This window comes from Emys orbicularis, chromosome 8 (genome assembly GCF_028017835.1).
Source record: "Emys orbicularis isolate rEmyOrb1 chromosome 8, rEmyOrb1.hap1, whole genome shotgun sequence".
Classification (NCBI taxonomy): domain Eukaryota; kingdom Metazoa; phylum Chordata; order Testudines; family Emydidae; genus Emys; species Emys orbicularis.
In genome coordinates, this window is record NC_088690.1 from 39,704,590 (window position 1) to 39,723,328 (window position 18,739).

At 41.7% G+C, this 18,739-nt stretch overlaps 1 protein-coding gene across 1 annotated transcript in view; it reads left to right on the forward strand.

Moving 5' to 3' along the window:
* Positions 1-18,739, forward strand: part of LOC135882396 (uncharacterized oxidoreductase ZK1290.5-like) — an 82,706-nt gene that overhangs the window by 43,810 nt on the left and 20,157 nt on the right. The window contains exon 4 of the mRNA XM_065409294.1: positions 17,306-17,397. Within this exon, the coding sequence (XP_065265366.1) occupies positions 17,306-17,397 (92 nt within the window). The remainder of the gene's footprint in view (positions 1-17,305; positions 17,398-18,739) is intronic.

Below are 18,739 nucleotides of genomic sequence, written 5' to 3' on the forward strand. Positions count from 1 at the left end.
CTGTTCGTCGCCTCGGCTGAGCGCACGAGTGGCCAGCCGATTTCCACTCAGAGGCTATCCAATTGGATCACTTCATGCATCCGTTCCTGTTATGAACTGGTGGGTGTTCCCCCGCCGCCCATTGTGAGGGCACACTCGACTCGGGCGTAGGCCTCGTCGGCTGCCTTCATGGCCCACGTCCCCATCCAGGACATTTGTAGGGCCGCCACGTGGTCTTCGTTTCACACGTTCACCTCGCATTATGCGATCGTCCCTCAGACCAGGGATGATGCCGGGTTTGGCAGGGCTGTCCTCCATCCTGGGAACTTGTGAACTCCTACCCGCCTCCAACAAATATAGCTTGGAATCACCTATTGTGGAATACACATGCGCAATCACTTGAAGAAGAAAAGACAGTTACCTTTTCTGTAACTGGTGTTCTTCGAGATGTGTTGCTCATGTCTATTCCACATCCCACCTTCCTTCCCCTCTGTCAGAGTTGTCTGGCAAGAAGGAACTGAGGGTGGGGGGAGCGCGCAGCTCCCCTTATACCGTGCCAGGCAGGCGCCACTCCAGGAGTTGCAGGGGGCGCTCCCCCCTACGGGTACTGCTAGGGGAAAAACTTCTGGCACCGGTGCACGTAGCGAGCACGCATACCTATTGTGGAATAGACATGAGCAACACATCTCGAAGAACACCAGTTACGGAAAAGGTAACTGTCTTTTTGTGCCCCCTTCATGAGAGGGTGGTTGGTAGGAAAGCCCAAACCCTCCCTCTCTATTGGGCTCTGACTCAAGGCACCATGAGAGGCAGTGGTAGCAAACACCCCAGAGTGCTTATGGGGTGCCTCTCTCAGCCACTTCCTCCCACTTACTTTCCCAAACCAGGGTGAAGTCAAAAACCTCTCAGATGATCCACCAGAAATTAGAGTGAAGGGTTCCCTAGTCCTAGAAAAAGGATAGTCCCTCCTCTAGGGCCTAGGGTAGCTGCTGCTTGCAGACCTTTTCCCCTAAAACCAAGACTCTATATCCTTACTCAGGATCTCCCAAGATAAATATCTCCTGGGCCCAGAACTGCCCCTTAACTCCTTCAGTTCCAGTGTGTGATTCATACATCCCACCACAGCAGGTCATGTTGCTATGCAGATTTACACTAAAGGAGGATCTGATCCAATAGTTTTAAATCAAGACAGTTTTTAAAAGTAGTTTCTTTATGTGGTATTCTGCCTGAGAACATAGCATTTTTGCTGTGTGTATCTGTTATCTGAGGAGGGATAGCTCAGTGGTTTGAGCATTGGCTTGCTAACCCCAGGGTTGTGAGTTCAATCTTTAAGGGGGCCACTTAGGGATCTGGGGCAAAATCAGTACTTGGTCCTGCTAGTGAAGGCAGGGGGCTGGACTCGATGACCTGTCCCTTCCAGTTCTAGGAGATAGGATATCTCCATTTATTTATTTATTTATTTTATTTATTTGCTAAGCTGCTGTGATGTACTAATTTGTTTGCAGCTATTTCAGAGATACAGGGAGAGTACTTTTTGATACACTATTCTTAATTTGAATAGAGCATTATATTGAGGTCACAGTCCTAAAGGCAGATGGCTAAATTGCATCTGTAAATTCCTGAAATTTGTAATTTGTGCAATCAGATATTTGTTAGTAAAAAGTGACTGCAGGCACAAAATGTGTGTGTGTGGGGGGGGTGTCTTAGGTATTGCATTTGAAAATATGGCCTTATACTGAAGTAAAATTTTAAGCTAAATGATAATAATCATAATACTTATGATTTTTTATGTAGCACTTTTCATTCTGAGGTGACAGTAGTATTATCTCCATTTTATAGATGGGAAAACTGAGGCACAAAAATATTAAGTGACTTGCCAGTGGTCACATAAGAAATACATGGAAGAGTTGGGAATAGATCCCAGATCTTCTGAGCCCCAGTCTGGTGAGACTCTGCTTATTCAAGGGATCACTGACACTGCATTCCAAAAGAACAGTACTTTAAAAAAAATCATAATTATTCAACAGTGAGGTCTCTGTTTAGAGAGACTGGATTTCCCAGTTCCCTGTTGCAACAGCTGATTTCAACTAGGGTTCTCTTAGTGTCAGTCCTATGATTTGAATTTTTGTGGGCTGGTGTCTGAGCATTCTGAGTTGTGGAATTATCTTCTTTGATTCAACAGAATGCTGGTTTGGCTGCCTTTAAAGCATACCCAGAGATACGTTTATTGAGTCAAACATTCCCTTGAGTGTTGGCAGAGTTGCTATTGGAGGATCTGTTTGGTGGCAGATGGGGATGTTGTATCTAACTATTCTTACTTCATGAATGGCTCATGTATAGGGCCCTACCAGGTTCATTTTGGTCACTTTCATGGGCACAGGATTTTAAAAATAATAAATTTCATGATTTCAGCTATTTAAATCTGAAATTTCATGGTGTTGGAATTGTAGGGGTACTGACCCAAAAAGGAGTTGTGTGTGTGTGTGGGGGGGGGGGTGTCGCAAGGTTAGTGTAGAGCAGGGATTGGCAACCTTTCAGGAGTGGTGTGCCAAGTCTTAATTTATTCACTCTAATTTAAGGTTTTGCGTGCCAGTAATACATTTTAACGTTTTTAGAAGGTCTCTTTCTGTAAGTCTATAATATATAACTAAACTATTGTTGTATATAAAGTAAATAAGGTTTTTAAAATATTTAAGAAGCTTCATTTAAAATTAAATTAAAATGCAGAGCCCCCTGGACCGGTGGCCAGGACCCGGGCAGTGTGAGTGCCACTGAAAATCAGCTCGCGTGCTGCCTTTGGCACGCGTGCCATAGGTTGCCTACCCCTGGTGTAGAGGGAGGTTGTGGTGTTGCCACCCTAACTTGTGCGCTGCTGCTGATGGCAGCATTGCCTTCAGAGCTGGGCAGCTGGAGAGCAGCAGCTGCTGGCCGGGATCCCAATTCTGAAGGCAGAGCCACCCCCAGCAGCAGCGCACAAGTAAGGATGGCATGGTATAGTATTGCCACCCTTACTTCTATGCTGCTGCCTGCTGAGCTGGGCCCTCCAGGGCCGGCTCTGACTTTTTTGCCGCCCCAAGCAAAACGCCCCGCCGTAACAACACCCCCCCAGCGCCAACCCCCGAACCAAAAACAACCCCCACGAGCGCCGCCCCGCCGAAACAAAAACAAAACAAAAAAAACCCAGCACCGCCCTGCCGAACCAAAACCAACCAAACAAAAAAACCCAGCGCCGCCCCGCCGAACCAAAAACAAACAAACAAAAAAACCCAGCGCCGAACCAAAACCAACGCCCCCAAGCGCCGCCCTGCTGAACCAAAAACAACAACAAAAGAAACCCCCGAGCGCTGCCCCGCCGAACAAAAAAAACAACAACCCCGAGCGCCGCCCCACCGAAACAAAACAAACAAACAAACAAAAACCCCGAGCGCTGCCCCGTCACCCCAAGTAAGGGGGAGATGGAGAAGGGGTATCTTTTGTAGAACGAGCAGGGTCTTTCAACTATTGACCAGTAAATTTCTTGAGTGTGCATGTGTACAGACATGTGAGTGCTGGTAGCATGGGCTGTCCCTGATAGCATCAGCAGGACAGCACTTGAAGATGGACATTGTTAAATACTCAGTAATATGGTGTTAGCAGCAGGGACAGCTGCTGTTCCATTACTGCCTTGATTATAAACTCAGCTTCATAGGTGTGTTTAATACAATGATTGGAAATTAGCCTTTAATAAACTGCAATATGAACAAAAGACAAGTGCATTTTTAAAGAGGAGCAGGACCCTGGAATTTTATTTTTTAAATTCTCATCTTCTCCCCATACTTTATCTCCAAGACAACCTCATAGACTAGCAAAGGTTGTTTAGACCTAACTGCCCATAGTGGAGGTCAGGGTCTCTGTATCCTTGGAGACAATAGTAATGTTTTGCCTAAGTGAGGGTGGAAATCTTTAATACTTACTGGATAACTTGCCTTTTATTTCTGTGTGCATAGATCAGTACAGCCGGCACCTTTCCTTCCTATGTCTGTCAGTTTTCAAAGGTACAGCAACAAGCTGAGTAAACATTTTGTGTAGTGTAGGCAACACAAAATGCAGGTAGTGAGGACAGCGCATCTCTTCTAATCCTATATCTACATTTTTATTGCCAGAGCCTAAAAAACTCTGACCATTCCCAAAAGCTAAACAATTTCTGTCCTAAAAGTGGATGGATGTTGATATGCATGCATACACTCCCATATAATATGTGTGTGTGTGTGTGTGTGTGTGTGTGTGTGTGTGTGTGTGTGTGTGTGTGTATCTATATAAAGTGTGTATGTGTGTTCACCTCGCAGCTTTAGTCATTAAAAGCAAGTGACTGACTTTGGTGATAGCACAGGGGCTTTTTCACATTAAGATTAACATTGCTTTCTTTGCACAGGCAGATAAAGTATATGGTACTCCTTTTTTTGTAACACCAACCCAGTCAAACATGATCAGAGATTTTCACATGACCTCCAAAGGTACGTGGTTTGGGAGGATGTCGACTGCACCACACCCTGTTGATCAGATAAGACAACAGGATGGTGATATACAGGAAAGAAAATATAACAACCACATTTTTTTACAGTTAATGATTGGAAATTTGCCTTTAATAAACTGCAATGTGAACAAAATAAGCAACTGACATAATATATATATGGCTTATTGTAGTATGAATCTAGAGTGTGGTTTTATGGTGAATTCTAAATGCAAAAATGAGCCCTCAGCCCTCTGTTTAATGATTTATTGCAATATCCTGTTTGTGTACACTTTCATGTGAATCCCCTTTCTGACAAATGTTAAATGATTTTTTTTATTGAGCTCACTTACAGTAAACCTACATGAAGGATTATTATAATTTATCATTTGTATTACAGTAGTATCTAGAGGTTCGCACCCAAGATTGGAGCCCCATAGTACTAATCACTGAACAAACACATAGAAAGAGAAAGTCCCTGCTCTGAAGAACTTTATCTAACTAAACAAAACAAACAAAAGTTGGGAGAAAGGAAGTATTATCATCCCCATTTTACAGATGGGGAACTGAAGCACAGAGGGCCAAATCCTCAACTGATGTAACTCAGTATAGTTCCATTGACATCATTTGGGTTACACCAACTTATATCAGCTGAGGTACTGACCCAGAGAGATGAAGTAACTTGCCTAGGTCACCCTAGGAAGTATATGGCAGAGCCAAGAGTTCACCTTGGATCTGAGTCCCAACATAGTACAGTAACTCCTTATACTGTGTGTGTGTGTGTGTGTGTGTGTGTGTGTGTGTGTGTGTGTGTGTATATATATATAGTCTTTTGTCTGGCGAAAAAAATTTCCCTGGAACCTAACCCCCTCCCCCCATTTACATTAATTCTTATTGGGAAATTGGATTCATTTAACATCGTTTCGCTTGAAGTGGCATTTTTCAGGAACAGAACTACAACGTTAAGTGAGGAGTTACTGTACTTTAACCAAAAGATCATCCTTCCTCTCTGTGATGTTTATGGAAATATGCTTGTGAGTGTGAATATGATGTAACTGGAATATGCTTTATGCAAAAGGTCTCTTGTAAGGTCTCATTACAAAGTTTATGATCTACTGAGTGTTTTCATCCCATTTGTTTGCATGTATTATTTCTATGTCTGGAGTTAGGAGAAGAAGATTTAAACTTGTATTACTAATGTAAACATATTAAGTGGAAGCCATTAAGGGTGCTTCAGAATCAATGACCTGTAAATGGCTCTGTTTACTTGCAAACCTTCCTGGGTACATGCGGGCCAGCCCTGGAAGAATGGAGACTGGGGTCTCACAGGACATGTGAACATGTCACCTGATACTGGAATCCATCTTAAAGCTGGTGCTTTTTCATTTAGAAGGAGGGATGGGGACCCAGAGAGACAAAAGATTCCTGTCTTGTGCCAAAGCTATAAAAGGGGGTGGAACAGAACAAAGGGGGCTGCCAGTCATGAGAAACCCCCTAGTTTCCACCTAAAATGTCTGCTGGAACTAACAAGGATTGTACCGGGGAAAGGATTGGGCCCAGACTAGGAAGGAGTCTAGTCTGTGAAAGAAGCTTATTGAAACATCTCTGAAGGTGAGATTTTACCTGTAATCAGTTTCTTAATGTATTAGGCTTAGACTTGCGTGTTTTTGCTTTATTTTGCTTTGTGACTTACTTTGTTCTGTCTGTTATTACTTGGAACCACTTAAATCCTACTTTTTATGCTCAATAAAATCACTTTTGTTTATTAATTAATCCAGAGTAAGTGATTAATACCTGGGGGAGCAAATAGCTGTGCATATCTCTCTATCAGTGTTATAGAGGGCAGACAATTTATGAGTTTACTCTGTATAACTTTATACAGAGTAAAATGGATTTATTTGGGGTTTGGATCCCATTGGGAACTGGGTGTCTGGGTGCTGAAGATAGGCGACCTGCTGAGCAGTTTTTGGTTAAAATCTGCAGCTTTGGGGGCGTGGACCAGACCTGGGTCTGTGTTGCAGCAGGCTAGTGTGTCTGGCTCAACAAGGCAGGGCTCTGGAGTCCCAAGCTGGCAGGGAAAATGGGCTCAGAGGTAATTCCAGTACGTCAAGTGACAGTCCCAAGGGGGTCTCTGTGACCAAACCCGTCACATTCTCAAAGAAGTAACCTTCAGAACAGATGCAGATGTATACCCTGCAAATTTATTGGGAAATAGTTGCAATGAGGCAATCTATAATGGTACTGGTGGGGTGATATGGGGATAATGTTTGGACCCAAAATGCATTGAAATAAAAGACCTAATCAGAACATAGGTTTCCTCCTGTGATTCTCTTAACACTCATTTAGCTGTGGAATCTGTATTATAAATATACATACACACACCCCACCACCAAACAAAGCCCCTCTTTCTTCAGAAGTATTCAGGACTTCAGCTTTGATTGAGGGCTACACTGCAGTGCTGAAGAAGGTTATTATTGATGGTCAGTATGTGGTGGTCCAAGGAATAGACCATCTTGAGGGAATCTGAGCACTCAAAATTATGCCATGCTTGCCATAGGAAAACAAGACTTAAGAATGCCAGTGGTCAGACAGGCTTGATGATAGACTACTACTACCTCCCTCATCTCAGCAGAGGACTTAACCCCTTAATCAAGAGCAATGGTAAACTGCAATCCTAGTCTATGTCTTATGGTATTAGAGCTATAGGTGGTTGCAAATGAGGCAGTTACTATTCACAGCTTAATCACTGATAGGATGCCTGGCCTTTTTTCAATTAACAAGTCATGGCTGGATAATATTTGGCGAGCTGTGTACTTGGTTTTGTAAGAGCCTAGGATGGATCAGGGACAAGTGTGGCTGTCCTTTTTGCATCTGGCCTGATGTGTAGACTCTGCAGATGAACACAAACCCAGGTTAGAAATAGTGTAAGAGTCCTGTTTTTGTACAGCTCACACCCCTAATCCCCTAGATTTCTCCAGTGGCTGGGCAGCCAGTCAGGGTTTGGGGAACACAAGTAAGTACCAGGTGCTGGAGAAGAAACTCTATGACCTTCTGGTGGCTGAGCAGCAGCTGGATGATCTCATCCAGATGTGCACTGTCCAGTTCAAGCTCTTCACCAAATACCCCAAGAATCAGCAATATCCTTGTCTAAGTGGGGCTGGGGAAGCCACATGGAAATGCGATAATATCTGGTAGCTTTAATGTCTGTTTTGTGTAGCCCTGATCTAATATCTGCAAAAGGATTCATTGCTACTTATCAGAGGACAAGCAGAATCATACTGGAAGAGGCTCTACCCCACCTCCCGATAACTTCTACGTTTCCATGAGGATTGGGCGGAACTTGATCAGATGGGAGATGCTCCCACTTCATTGGTGTCAAGGGGAAGTCAGGACATGGGAGTTTCTCCTCAGTTTCTGTTTCTTCAGTGGGGGATCAGGTTAAAAGGGTCTTTCCTTATGATTCACAGGGAGAGGAGTATGCATGGGAAGATGGGTGTAAAACCAAGGAGCTTTATTCATGGGAAGGTGTCTCACTGAGTCTGAGTTGGGGTCCTGGGCATTTCACCTGAGGTGTTCAGGGTGCTTTACAGATTCAGGAAAGCATGTGGAGGGAACATGTCTTTCATGGTGGTGTGTTTATGTCTGTGTTTCTTTCATAGGGTGATCAATGTGGTTCATGGAGAAGGGAATGACAACTACAAGTAGGAGCAGAAGGGAAAGTTGTCTCTATGGGGAGAGTTACTCACCAGAGGCTTCCCCGAAACATCCCCTAGAGTTTTGTGTTGCATGCCACTTTGGACCAAACTCAGAGTGTTTTCTGTGAATAATCCCATTGACTTCAATAGGGCCTTCATGGGAGTAAGGAACACAGAATTTGAGTCTGTGTATCCTTCTTTAATAAAAGCACACTTATTGCAGTTGGTCTCATGTGAAAAGTGAATCCATTTGTGTTTTTATTCTGTGGCATTAGCCAGAGCCAACATAATGGAATGGACACCATTCCACATGGAGTGGACTTCTGACCTTTTCTGACAGGCTAAAGCACATTGGGGACTTGGCACCACAAAAGTAGCATCTAGTTCTGTCACAATATATTGCATAAGTGCTTTCAAAAACATTTTGATCGAACCTTGTACAGTTAATATATCAAAAGGTTTCAGGGGTCTGATAAAAACCTATAGCAGTGTTTAAAAAAGATAAGGCGCTCTATTGTACTAAAACAATGCTGTAGTGTCAAAACAGCGTATTTATAGATTATTGTGGTAAGATTAACAGTGCCCATCTTACTCTGTAGAGTTTTGATCTTGTAAGAAGTTTTTCCTCGAACGGTTTTCTGTTAAGTAAAGGAAAACGCTATCAGCTTTTTAGGCTGTCTGGAAAAGTGTGTTAAGCTTAATATACTGATACATTATGTAGCCAGTCTGTTAGCTTGATGTATTGCCTCATGGCAGATGGGACAAATATAGTCTAGCAAGATTACTCACACATTTGCTTGGGATAAGGAATTTTTTTTCCCCGATGGGTGAGTAAAGTATTCATTAGCATTAGTTTTTTCATTATCATCAGTCATCATTATGAAGGGCAGTATGTTTTGTAACTGCTCTTGTAACATTTCATGACCATTTTGCAAGGCGGGATAAATATTTTCATTTCTCCATTGTACATTTATTAGTCACTTTTTAATATGTGTACAAGAGGCATTATTGTTACATTTTCCGTTAGGCCATTGAAGCCATGTTGCCAAGGAAGGGGGAACAACTCAGGTGAGCCCAGAACCAGTGGGGAGTCACAGAGCTTCTATCCAGATGAGCCAGGGTCCCTGGTGGATTCCCAAAATCTGCTTAACATGTGGGCTAGTCCTTCCCCTACTGGAGTATAAATTCTGTGGCTTCGTCAACACAATGTAAAGGTTTGTGTTTAGATTGTGCTATATAACTGGACCTAAGTAGCACTTTCTAAAACTCTACTCAGAACAAAGCAATTGTACTTTAGCACATGCTAAACTGGTAAAGCTGAAGGCTACAGGGAAACCTAGGTTTTAACTCCAACTACTAACATGGTGTTAAATGTCTAAATTGATTTCAAGTGGGATTTTCAATCAAGTTAAGGTGGTAACTAGGCTGAAAAAAGCACCTTTCCACAGTCTAAACAAGTCCTGAGAGTATATCATTGGTCCCAGTGCAGATATTTTCATGTAGGAACATGATTTACCGACATTTTTTACTTAGTTTTTTCCTTGATCCTTAATCACATAAAACTTCCTTTGAAATCAGTGGGCATTTTGCCTGAGTAAAGACCATAGGATTTGGCCCCATAATATAAAAAGCTTCTTTTCCTTTGTAATTCATTGTTTTTGTAGAGCAGCCCTTTGGAAACTTCCAGCTGCAATCTGTGTCCTTGACAATATTTCCCCCTCTCCATTGCATGCACACACTGCTCTTTTATTGTAGATGTTGTTCGTGAATGCTGAACTGCTGACATTGATTCTGTTTTATGGAGAAGGAAGCATGTGTTTATTTTAAACAATATAAAGCGTTACCATGCATTTTTAAATGGGTTGAGATTAAACATACATACATAATGTTTGAACCTTAATGATATATAATTATTGGAAAATACATTTATTTGAAGTGGGATTTTGTTTGTTTTTTTAATATGGCCTCAGTTCTCAGCTACATTTATCGAAGGCCTGGTCAACACTAGAACTACATCACTCAGGGGTGTGAAAAAGTCCACAATACTGACCGATGTGGTTAAGCGGACTTAAGTTCCTGTATAGATGTGCTAGGTTGACCGAAGAATATTTCCGTCAACCTAGTTACCACCACTTGGGGACCTGGATTGCTTGACCAATGGGAGAATCCCTCCCATTGGCATGGGCAGTGTCTACACTGAAGCTCTACAGTGGTGCTGCAGCAGCGGGGCAGCTGTGCTGTTGTAGTGTGTAAGTGTAGACAAGTCCTAAGCCACCTTTCTGTCTCCACTAGCAAAGAACAGAGGGGTAGCCGTGTTAGTCTGAATCCGTAAAAAGCAACAGAGGGTCCTGTGGCACCTTTAAGACTAACAGAAGTATTGGAGCATAAACTTTCGTGGGTGAATGCCCGCTTCATCAGACGCGTCATTCACCCACGAAAGCTTATGCTCCAATACTTCTGTTAGTCTTAAAGGTGCCACAGGACCCTCTGTTGCTTTTCACTAGTTAGGAGTGGCTGGAACCGAATGTACTCTAGCTCTGCCCATTCCCCTACTCCCCTTCCCCATACTCTACTATGACTTTTCCATTATGCCAGCATAGGGACAGGTGCTATAGAGTCAGCAAAATTATCTGGGTATTCCCCTATGCCAGCAGAATCCCCAGCTCCACCTTTAGGACACGCCTGAGCAGTGCATAGCAGCTGGAAGTAAGGCCTATGATCTGGCTCTGAACATTTTGAGGAACTGAAAGAATTAATAATTATCAAACACCTTAGTTTCTCACTAGTTTCTTTTGTCTTTCTTGTATTGAGGTGGTACCTTCCCACCTCTTCTGGCTACACATAGCCCCAACCAGTGGTCTCTCAGACCATGGATTGACCACCCCTTGATTTTCGATCCATCATTTCCCACCTGATCCTTCATGATTAGGACCTGATCCTGCAAAGACTTAAGCATGTGAGTAACTTTATATAAGAAATTGCATATGTCTTTGCAGAATTTGAGCGACTGATGGGTTGGTATAACTGCTGTCTTCTCTGAGCCAGATTCCCGTGCTGATTGCCTACTCAAGCTAGTCAAAACTTGGAATTTCCATTCCATGGGAAATTCCAATATTTTGAAATTTGTTTTCATTTGGAATCAGAACAAAAAGTCACAATTTAGAAATTAACCACTAAGCACAAATTCTGAAATATTTTGTTTCAGAAACATTGAAATGCCTTTTTGAAATGTTTAATTTTTATAGTAGAACTTTGTTTTGATATCAGATTGTTTCTTTTCACCTCATTGTTTTGATTTTTGTTATGATTTACCGTATAATAATGTCAATGTTTTGACTTTCATTATATATATAAAACATAAAAGTTAAAACAAAACTTTCTGAATATATTGAAACAACACATTTTGCTCTTATTGAAATGAAGCATTTCAATAATTTCCTGTCAACAATTTTCATGAAAGTGATATGTTCCACCAAACTTTTTTATTTAATCAGAGGTTTCCATCAGAAAAGTTTTGACCAGCTCTGTTGCCTACCTTGAGATGTTTCACTGGAAGGGTTAAATTCTGTTAAATTCTGTAAATAAATATACTTGTGCAACCCTGTTGACTTCAGTGGGGCTAGTGAAGTGTAACTAAGGGCAAAGCTTAATCAAACTGAGGAGTCTTGACGAGATCTAGGAAAATCTCTCTAGCAGTGAAGTTGAAGAGACTGGAACAACCTTCCAAGGGAAGTTGTAAAATTTTTATCGCTTGAGATATTTTAAATTGGAGTGGACCAAACACTTGAAAATATACACCAGTGAAAAATCCTGGGAGTTTGTTCTGGGCATGAACTAGAGGATCTCACAAGTCTTTTTCATATTTGACTTTTATGGTACTACGTTTTGTTGTACTATAGCTTCAAATAAAGGCTTTCATTTGCGAAAGAGAAACCACAAAATAAAGGTTTTTAAATCCTTCACAGACAACAATAGTGTATAATATTTTGGTGTCCCCTTTGTGTTTAAACTGCAAATGTTCTTCAGACTTCTTTGGCATAATGATTTATTGGTATTGGTGCTTCAGGATTGTTTGTCACCAGAGGTCTAAAGCTAGGGAATGACCCCTTCTGGCAGATTAAATACAAATTATGCAAACTGCTGTGGTGTGGGTCATAACCTAATTAATGTTACACATCTTGAGCAGATGATCATTTCTCTAAATGAGAGCTATCTAGCAGTCTAGCTGAAAACAAAAACCATATTAGAAAAAATAAAGTATACGGTTTTACTGCTTTACAGTGTATCCACTTGTCCTGCTTGAATATGTAAAAGCTACATAATTGCAGAGTTTGTGTATGGTTAAAGAAGTATTAGTATTTCCACTACATAGCCCATTTTACAGGGGTTTACAGGGATATACAAAATTTCAGCATAGTAGTATGTAACTGGATTTGCTTTAACAAAATTAAGTAATGGATATACTAATTCCGGATAATTTATTGTAGTCATGTAACTCAAAATCAGTCAGACTTTTAGTCTGCTAGTGGATTATGATTTTTTGGTATTTAAAATGTACAATTTGTGTGTGTGTGTGTGTGTATGTGTAAAATGAGATAGCTACATAGCAAAATTTCCTCACACATTTCCATTAACTTTATTTTAAATTCTAAATCAAGGTAAATTCTTCCTTGAATGTATCCCTGAATCCCATTAGTATTAATGAGAGCTATATATGTGCACTGAGTGGCAAGTATACCTCTTTGGGGGTCAATTCCATGGCTGTTCCACATGCACAACTCCCACTGAAGTCAAGACAGTGGCAGCTCCAACATGGAGTGGCTGTAAAATCAGGCCATTAGTCAGTAATTACCTTAATTTCAGTTGTGTGAAATTGCCTGATGAAGTATTTTCTGGAGAGACCAGAATAGCTTTTGTTTTCTTTTCTTTCTTCTTTTGAAATGAAGATAGCGCTCAGAAGAGATGCTGGCTTAACAGAAGTAGTGATGGAGTCCTTTGTTTATTCACAGGGCAGGCCCATCCAGGGTAATGGCAGTGTGAGCCCGGCAATGTGCCTGACTCCGAGGTTGGTTATTTAGTGTGTGCATAGTCGTCTAGACAAGCGATGGCATCTTCAGTGGTATGATGCAGTTCTTCTAGGCCACCGCTGAACCTAGTCAGCAGGCTTTCATCGACAATGTGCGTCATTGTCTGTGTTGCGCCACAGATGCACAAAGGGCTGTCAAGAAGGCCCGAGCGGTACTGGCTGGCTGCACAGAGACCTTGCCCGCTCCAGAATCTGTTGAACAGGGACCATTGACGACGGGGCAGGTCAAAACCAGGCGGGCAAATTGTGGGGTCGGCGATGAGGGACTGGTTGGGGATTATAGCAGATATCCATTCCTCTCGCCAGAGTGTTTCCGCCCTAACATCCTGGCGTGGCGGATGAGAACATAATGGGCAACATGATGGCAAACGTGCAGCTAGTGGTTTAAACAGGTCATAGTGCAGCGGCAGGCTTGAGTTGGCACGTACTTTCTCCAGTAACTTGCCAGTGGCAACCTCTCGTCTGATATGAGGAGGAGTAATATTGCTCAGAACTGGAAGCCATGGGAGTGCAGTCGGACACAGGGTGCCAGAGATGATACGCATGGCAGCATGTAACTGTGTATCCACCAGTTTGGTGTGTGACAATCGACTCCAAACTGGTGCACAATACTCCGCCACTGAATACGAGGTGGCAAGAGCTGACATCCGCAAAGTTGGAGCACGAACATCCCAAGACGAACCTGCTAGTTTGCTAAGAAGATTATTGCGCGTCTTAAGTTTAGCTGCTGTCTTCTTCAGGTGGGCATGGTAACTCAGTGTGCACGCTAAGATCACACCTAGATAGGCCGGTTCTACTTCATGCTTCATCTTCTGACCATTCAGATAAACATTCAGTTCTCGGATTGTGCTGGCATGATGAAGAGGGAACAAACTGGAGACTGTTTTTATGATGCTTGGCTGGAGGTGCCAAGTCTTACAGTAGTCAGCTAACTTTGTCATGTCTCGGTTTAAGGTGCCATCAAGCTCGTGAAATGTCCAGGCCTGGGTACTGCAACAGATGCCATCTGCGTAAATGAACTTTCATGACTCCATTGTTGGTAGGCCATTGATGTAAAAGTTGAACAGGGTTGGAGAAAGCACAGAGCCTTGGGGTAATCCATTGCTCTATTGTCTCCAAGCACTCGTCTTCTCCCCGATATGGACTCTGAACTGCCTGTCACGGAGGAACAGTTCAGCGACGCCTGTGACTCAAGGTAGCAGGACCCGTGATATCTTCACGAGCAGGCAATGGATCAGTGTCCTCGTCACGCAACCCACCAGTACCTGACAGCAGTCAGGGAAGCTAATGATCCAACCAGCGAGTCGAATTCTGCAAGCACTAGCTCAACAAATCCAGGCACTATCGTCACCGACAACCCCAATGTGCAGCCTGGTGACTTCTGGGTCATTGGTCTAGCTCTATGCGTGTTACAACTTAATGTGGAGGGTTTGTCGGCTGCCAAGCATGATTTACTTGGAATTCTTGCTCATCGACATACTATTGACATCATTTGCTTTCAAGAGACACACATGGCAACTGCCGAAGCTGGGCGTTACAGTATTGACAGCTTCGACCTGTTGTGCCGCGTGGCACACCCGAAGCACGGCCAAGCCACATACGTTCAGTCCGATATTGCAGATGCCATTCAGTTGATGTCTACTGAATTCTGTGACACCATCCAGGTTGGCGGTTGATGGCTGGCGAATGTTTACAAGCCTCCAAGCGTCAGCTGGAACCAAAATTTTCTACCAAGCTTGCCACACCCAGCTGTCTATGTCGGAGATTTCAACAGCCTTCACACAGACTTGGAGGTGAAAGGAAAACTCTCTTCACACATTCAGCCCTTGGTCTCTCCAACTACCAGTGAAGAAGCTAGTTGTGGTGATGTGTTTTGTTATATAAATCCCAGTCTACAAAGAACTGGATGCAGTTAACTTCAGATACCCCATTAAAGAGCTGACGGATAGTAATGACTTTTAGTCATTACTGACCTAGCCCTAAAGGGTTAAAGAAGTTCGTTTAATAAATTCCAAATTCACACAAATGTGAAAAGAGAAATGCAAACATTAGAAGAACTGGAAGGCTCAGGAGATTGGTAAAAGGTTCATAGAAACCTAAGCTCTAAGGTTGCCAGCTCTAATCCACTCAGGTCAGTAACGAGTGAAAGTGTTAACATCTGATAGCTAATCAGCAGGGTGGATAAAAATTGATTTTTTAAAAAAAATATTAAAAATCTGATTTTTTTTTTATTTAAATCGAATTTTTTTGATAAAATGCTTTTTGAGGAAAAAACTTATCTAAACATAGTTTTAATTAAGATACATTATAGCTCAAAGAGATCTCATCATGGAATAGGGATTATAAATTCTAATTCTATAGTATGAGACAATATATTCATGTAATGTTTAAGAAAAGTTTTATAAATGAGTTCCAGTAGTTCATGGATTAGGGACCCAATTTTATAGGGTTCCAGGAACTTCTGTATAAATTACGTAGGTTAATCTTTCTATTTACCCAATGGGCCTCAGTGCTCAGTCTAGAAGATATCATCAGAGATGCGTAGTTTTGCAGTTCTCAAACTGTGGATTTGTGTCTTCAGAGATAACATGCTTGTCAACAGCAAAAATGTTATTTATTTAATTAATTAATATATAGAGGTGAGACATAGTTAAATAAAACAATTTAAATGTCTGTCTGGTGATGTTCTCCTCCTAATACAGCATGGGAAGAAAATCCTCCAAATATTAATGATTAACCTGTCGAATTGGAGATAGTTTACCTCCCAATGACTTCATAAATATCTGCTTCAATTACCTTTGGTAAATGAAATAACCAAACAATCATTCATTTTCTGATCTAGCTGTAAAACGAATCTGAAACGTTTTCAAAATAAATCACTTTAAAAATGTGTAGTGTGTACCTTCTAAAAATGAAACCTACATCTATCTCTGAGTTGTGAAGAATACGTATTAAGGTTATAACAACCAACAAGAATGCACTTTTGTGTAGAAATCCATGATTAAATCGAGTCTTCCTGACTAGTGATTTAAAGTATGATTTAAAGCATGCTTTAAATCAATTTGATTTAAATCAAATCCACCCTGCTAATCAGTGACCTGTTTGAAAGGCGTCTGGTGGTTTTAGCCCAGTCTACATCACAAAAACCATCACCGCAATTGACATCCTTTATTAACAGTCTCAACAGAGACACCACAGATTGACCCCCCCCCCACCCTCCCTCACCCCACCCCCAGGACTGGTCAGGCCCCTGCAGGACTGGTCAGGGTTGTTGCAGGGTAGTGTTGGGAAGTGTGCCATGCCATTTCCATGGGTAAAAGAGGATATTTGACTCCCCAGGGTTGTCAGTCAGCACTGAATTTGCGCACACGTTTTAAATTCTCGTTCTAAATTCTGTTAATATATTTAAAATGTACACTAACAGAAGCCAAGAAATCCAGTGTTAATGCCGGCACTCTACTCAATCCTTTGAGTTTCCTGACATTTTCATACATTTCATTTTTAAGTGTAGTTTTTTATACTGAATTGTATATAAATGTTTGTTATAGTATCAACCTACCTTAAATATAAGTAGTGGGCAGTTCGTTTAGACTGTGTGTCCTTGTGTTTTATTACTCATTCCCTATTAGTCTTCTACAAATGTTCCGCTTTTCTTTAGTTTTGGCAAGCTGCTAAGAACACCATTTCCTTCCTTTCATTCTGGTGAAGTCCAATTGTTGTTTGCTTATACTACATTAGTCTTTCCCAGAATTTAGCCTGGAGTTTTTATACACTGGGGAGCCTCCTGTGTGTTTAGATTATAAAACACTTTTGTAATAGAACTCTGATAGTACCATGCTTTCAGATAATGCTGTCAAACTGGATTTCAATATTGGTTTGTCTGTCACTCTCTGCAGTATTCTGTTATTGAGATGTTAGTGTATAATCATTTTGTCCCCTCAGAAGCTACATTTTTAAGTTGTTCCCCACCTCCCCAAACTTAGACTTTGTAGAGCACTTTTTCTGCTTCTATAGTACTGTACAATGCCTTACTTTATTTCCTTTTTCTTTTGTTAGGTATATGTCGGTCTATTGGTGTAAGCAATTTTCTCATTAATCATTTGGAGCAACTAAAGGAAGATTGTAAGATCACCCCACATGTTAATCAGGTGAGTGTGTATGCAGTACATTTAAGACATCTGTTTTAGAGTAACCCCCTTCACCCAAAAAACATGATTTCTCCAGTCCCTTTCAACAAATCCAAATGTCAAAATTAGTCTTAGACCAGAAAAAAACAAAACAAACAAAAAAGAAAAAAACACAACTTTAAAATAATTTCCCCACATGGTCAGTTGTCTTCTTACCAGATCTGTTTGTGACTGATGTTGTGGCCAATGGCTCAGTTTTAGATGCTAACAGTTTGCCAATAAACAACCTTCAACTAGATACTGGGTATCAAATCACCATCATAGCAACAAGCTACTTGAGGACGTATTGCCAAATTTAAGTACTGCATTTTAAAAAGTAGAGACCTAACTCCCTTAGGCAACACTGAAAATCCTCACGACAGTGTGTAGTTGTCACATTTTAAAGATTCTTTTGGTTTGAAACTCTTTACTCTTTCTACTGATATTCCCAAGTATGGACTAGATTCTGCTATTCTTCCTCATGTTGTGCAAGACTTTATTCCATATGTACTCGCATTCATTTCAATGGACTACACAGCTGAATAAGAGCGGCAGAATTTAGTCCTTAACGACTAAGAAATATGTAAAACCAGTTGTGGTGGGGCGGCTGCTCCACACAGGTAGAATAGAGTTGAGAGGGGGCAAAGCCTTTCTGCATATTGCAGTCTGAGATATACATGGGGAATGGACTCTCTGGATCCGTAGGGACAGGAGTTGTCTATGAAGCTCTAGTATCCCCTCCTCATGACGGAATGGCTTATACAAAAACCATGCTGGCTTTGGGTTCCCTTGTGATTAACTAATAGCAACGGTGGAGGATTTCATTCAGCTGCAAGCTCCTTTATTAAATCCCTGCCAGGTTTTCACACACAAATCCAAGGGCTCAGTAAAGAGCAGTGCCAGAGAACAGCGGGACTTGCTCCATCAACATATGATTGGTAGTCTTTGCCTGAGAAAGATCTAGGACTAGAATAGCATGGGTGTTGCAGGTCAGGAAATAGGAGTTGTTAGTAGAGGAGAAGCTTGCACGGTGGTCACTCTCCCTGTGCCTCCTCTAGCCAAAGCTTATTTGTCCCTCACTTTCAGTAGCATCAAAAAATCATCCATAAATGTTTGAAAAGAAAAAAATGCTTAGGGCTAAATTTTAAAAAAAATTGTAAAGAAGTTACCTGTTCTAGCCAGCCATGCAGCTGAATATCACGAGTTCCCAGAACTCAGCTCATGACGTCTGGGATTCCCTAATCAATGTATGACACAGTCTCCAGAAGAAAGGCAACATCAGCTCTGCATCTAGTTCATCAAGTTGGTGGGTGACATATCAGCA